At 55.3% G+C, this 3755-nt stretch overlaps 1 protein-coding gene across 1 annotated transcript in view; it reads right to left on the minus strand.

The window, feature by feature from the left end:
- Positions 1 to 3755, minus strand: part of LOC106809757 — a 43076-nt gene that overhangs the window by 33083 nt on the left and 6238 nt on the right. The window contains exons 3-5 of the mRNA XM_014812958.1: positions 2975 to 3165; positions 2510 to 2638; positions 1878 to 2014 (exon numbers count right to left, since the gene is read on the minus strand). Of these exons, the coding sequence (XP_014668444.1) occupies positions 1878 to 2014; positions 2510 to 2638; positions 2975 to 3165 (457 nt within the window). The remainder of the gene's footprint in view (positions 1 to 1877; positions 2015 to 2509; positions 2639 to 2974; positions 3166 to 3755) is intronic.

Here is a 3755-nt window from a genome sequence, read left to right on the forward strand (position 1 = left end):
CGAGAATTGTGAAGAGAGAAAGAGTAAGAGAGAGAGAGGAGAGAGATGAGGAGGAGAGAGATGAGAGAGAGGCGAATGTGAGGAGAGCGTGGTCTGTCTTGTAGCCGAAGAAGGAAGAGTGTAGAGAGGCAGACAGAGAGACCGTTCGGTGTTGGTGGGGGGCGGGTAGGCGAGGGAAGAGAGTGAGGAGGTGGTGAGGGAGAGAGAGTAGAGAGAGGAGAGAGAGAGAGTGAGGAGCTTGAGAGCGACCTGCGAGCGAGAGTCGGAAGCGGGTAGAGCGAGATGACCCGGGAAGTGACCCGAGAGAGAGGGTACGAGAGAAGAGAGAGAGAGAGAGAAGAGAGGGGTGCGCACGGGATCCCCGGAGACCGGTGAAAGCTAGACGACACGAGAGGAGACGCGCGCGCGACGGCCATGTCCGTGAGTGGGCGGTAGTGTGATGGAGGGGCAGCTTACCTTCACTCAAGGCGGCATATCTTCTGGCGAAGACGGCCCACCCGCCCCGCGGCGTCGCGAGACGAGCGAGGAAAGTCTGTACCCCTAGCATACTCCTATGGTTCGCTCTTCAGTTTACTGCCCAGTGTCAACGAACCACACCGAGAATTCAGAGAGTACACCTATCTCGTTTTAGGAAAATGTCTCGGTTGGCCCGCACCCGCAAAACGTAAGCGATTTGTTTATCTTAGCCAGTGAGCAGGACGAGTGAGACGACGTGAGGTATCGGGCAGGTGCAAGAACACATCTCGACACACCACGGACCGCTCTCCCCGTGTTGCCGGAGGGTCGACCGAGAACGGGTACGGCGGCCAGAGCAGAGGAGTGACGAGCAGCGGAGGCGCCGCGTGCTAGAGAACCCCGTGCTTCCGTCTAGGTCTCGCGCATCAGCAGCGTTTGATAAACGCGCTGTCGGACTAGCCCCGATGGTTACGCTGTATATTACGCATTGTGAGGGCGTCGCTATCCTGACTGAGATGTGGGCGCGTAATCGGCTAGGTTACCTGTAAAGTACGACGACTACGAATACGCTCTCGTACGATGGCACAAAGAGATGTTAGTCAGACGGGAGTCAGACGGCAGCTCGCGGCGTATATAGTCGGCTGGGCGAACGAAGCTAGCCCGCCACGAGGCGCACCTCGCGGCGCCGGTTGGAGGCGACGGCGGCGAAGATCGACGGTGGGTGCTGCCGAAAACCTCTCGAGTTCTGCCTCCGGGCGGAACTGCACAGTCGATTCACCCGGCGGGCAGGAGCTGCCTACATAAAGGGCCCATGGAGAAGCGCGACGCTGCGGAGGGAGGACGTGGCTGGAGTATGCCGGGAGCTGAAGAAACTCGTCGACGCGGCATTACGAATTCGACGCCGAGAGCAGCAGAGCAGGTGGGTGTTGGAGGTTCAGTGACAATCTGCGAAGGTTGGCCAGCGCGCTATACGTGCTCGGCCAGGCACGCAGACGGTGGAGCGAGGCCGCGCCTGCCACAGAGTACGAGGCGATCGTAGCGGGGTGAGACGCTCGTCCGGAGCCACACGTGGGGGCAGATCGGCCAGACCGGAGGCTGGCAAAGCCAGAGCCCGGGCCGGACCCGTGAGGCCGGCACGCCGTGAGAGACCGGCAGCCAGCCGCTGGATCGCCCGGAAGAGCTAGGGCGACCTGAGCACAGGTTATGCGGGACGTCTTCGGACGGCAGAGAAGCCGACCGCGGACCGAAGGGGAGACATGTTCGAACTACCCCACGCGAGGCAGGATGCGTCTACAGGATGTGTGTGTGTGTGTGTGTGTGTGCGTGTGTGTGTGTGTGTGTGTGTGCGTGTGTGTATGTGTGTGTGCGTGCGTATGCGTGTGTGTGTGTGGTGGGAGCGCTAGCCTCGCATCTATACGTACATTTGCTTGTAGCCGATAACCACGTGATGCCAGCTTCCGTCGTTGAATGGCTGCATCACCTGCATGCTTCTCGCTGTCGCCATGTCGTTGACATCCCGTTGTAACGTGAAGATCAACGATCCAGATTTGAAAGCAAGCTTGAAAGGAAAAGACATCCGTTAACTTCTAAATTCCCGCTTTTACCCGAGTTTGACCTTGAACAACCTTGTCTCGTATGCGTGTTAACCCCCCAACCAGTAGGAGATCCCCTCCACCCGAAATATAATAAAATCAAGCCTATCCGTTAATAGATAACAAGGATAATGTTCCGACGTTCTATACGGACTAGATATGCAAAATTATATTCACCAGAGCGTATCTCTTTCATACCTCCGAATATAACCTGGCATATAGGAATTAATATATGCATAACCCTTAAGCAGAGACCTGGCATAGATCAGTGTTAGTAATAGCAACCCGTGTCACAGTTACGGAACTAGTAACATTTAAGCACGGCTGGGTAATTTTTATCGATTTCACCACAGGTGATATAACGCAAAATGTTCGAAACCAGGACTGGCTGGGGTTTCAGACTCATTTCTAAGACGCAATCGATACAAGATACAAATACAAACGAAAGCTTTAGAAAATACCTCGTATTTTCCGAGCGTGACATCGCCGGAGCCATCCACACCGAAGTTTACGGTAGAGTAGACTATGAGAGCCGATTTCTCGAAGGTCTTAAACTTCAGGTCGACGTTGACTTCCGATATTGCGAGAACCTGCGAGAGAACATTGGTCACGCATGCGTCATCCGCGCCGGATTAAGCAAGGCAATGAACAACGGTGTAGTGTGTAACGTGTGCGTACATACGCGTATTCTTGTGTACGTACATCTAATAGCGTGTGCATGTGTTAGTGTGTGTGTGTGTGTGTGTGTGTGTGTGTGTGTGTGTGTGTGTGTGTGTGTGTGTGCGCGCGCGTGAGCGCGTGTGTGCATACGTGTGTGCGTGCGTACGTGCGTGCGCGCGCGTGCGTGTGTGCGTGAGTGCGTGCATGCATACGTGCGTGCGTGCATACGTACGTGCGTGCGTGCGTGCGTGCGTGCGCTCTCGTACCTTAACTACGGCCATCGCGGTCTTGTTGAGGAAGGTCATCGGTGGCGGGGAGATGGCTTCACACTTCATCACGGGGTCACCCGTGCCGTACAGCATGACGCGCGGGGAGCGGTCCGCCAGCAGCCCCAGCACAGACGCGGCGTTGTAGTACACCTTCTTCATGCAGCCGCGATACTTGGACAGCACTTGACCTGCGTGTGCGCAGCAGAAGAGATTCGTGTTATTTGTCGTGATGGTGCGGTGTCGCGTCGCGTCGTGTCGTGTCGTGTAGTGTCGTGTAGTGTCGTGTCGTGTAGTGTCGTGTAGTGTCGTGTAGTGTCGTGTCGTGTAGTGTCGTGTAGTGTCGTGTCGTGTAGTGTCGTGTAGTGTCGTGTCGTGTAGTGTCGTGTAGTGTCGTGTCGTGTAGTGTCGTGTAGTGTCGTGTCGTGTAGTGTCGTGTAGTGTCGTGTCGTGTAGTGTCGTGTAGTGTCGTGCCGTGTCGTGTCGTGTCGTGTAATATCACGTCATGTCACGTCACATGTCATCACACCACATCATATCACATTACATCACATCACACCACACCACATCATATCACATTACATCACATCACACCACATCATATCACACCACATCATATCACACCACATCATATCATATCACATCACATCACATCACATCACGTCACGTCACGTCACGTCACGTCACGTCACGTCACGTCACGTCACGTCACGTCACGTCACGTCACGTCACGTCACGTCACGTCACGTCACGTCACGTCACGTCACGTCACGTCACGTCA

The sequence above is a fragment of the Priapulus caudatus genome, unplaced genomic scaffold (genome assembly GCF_000485595.1).
Source record: "Priapulus caudatus unplaced genomic scaffold, Priapulus_caudatus-5.0.1 Scaffold382, whole genome shotgun sequence".
In the NCBI taxonomy this organism is placed as follows: domain Eukaryota; kingdom Metazoa; phylum Priapulida; class Priapulimorpha; order Priapulimorphida; family Priapulidae; genus Priapulus; species Priapulus caudatus.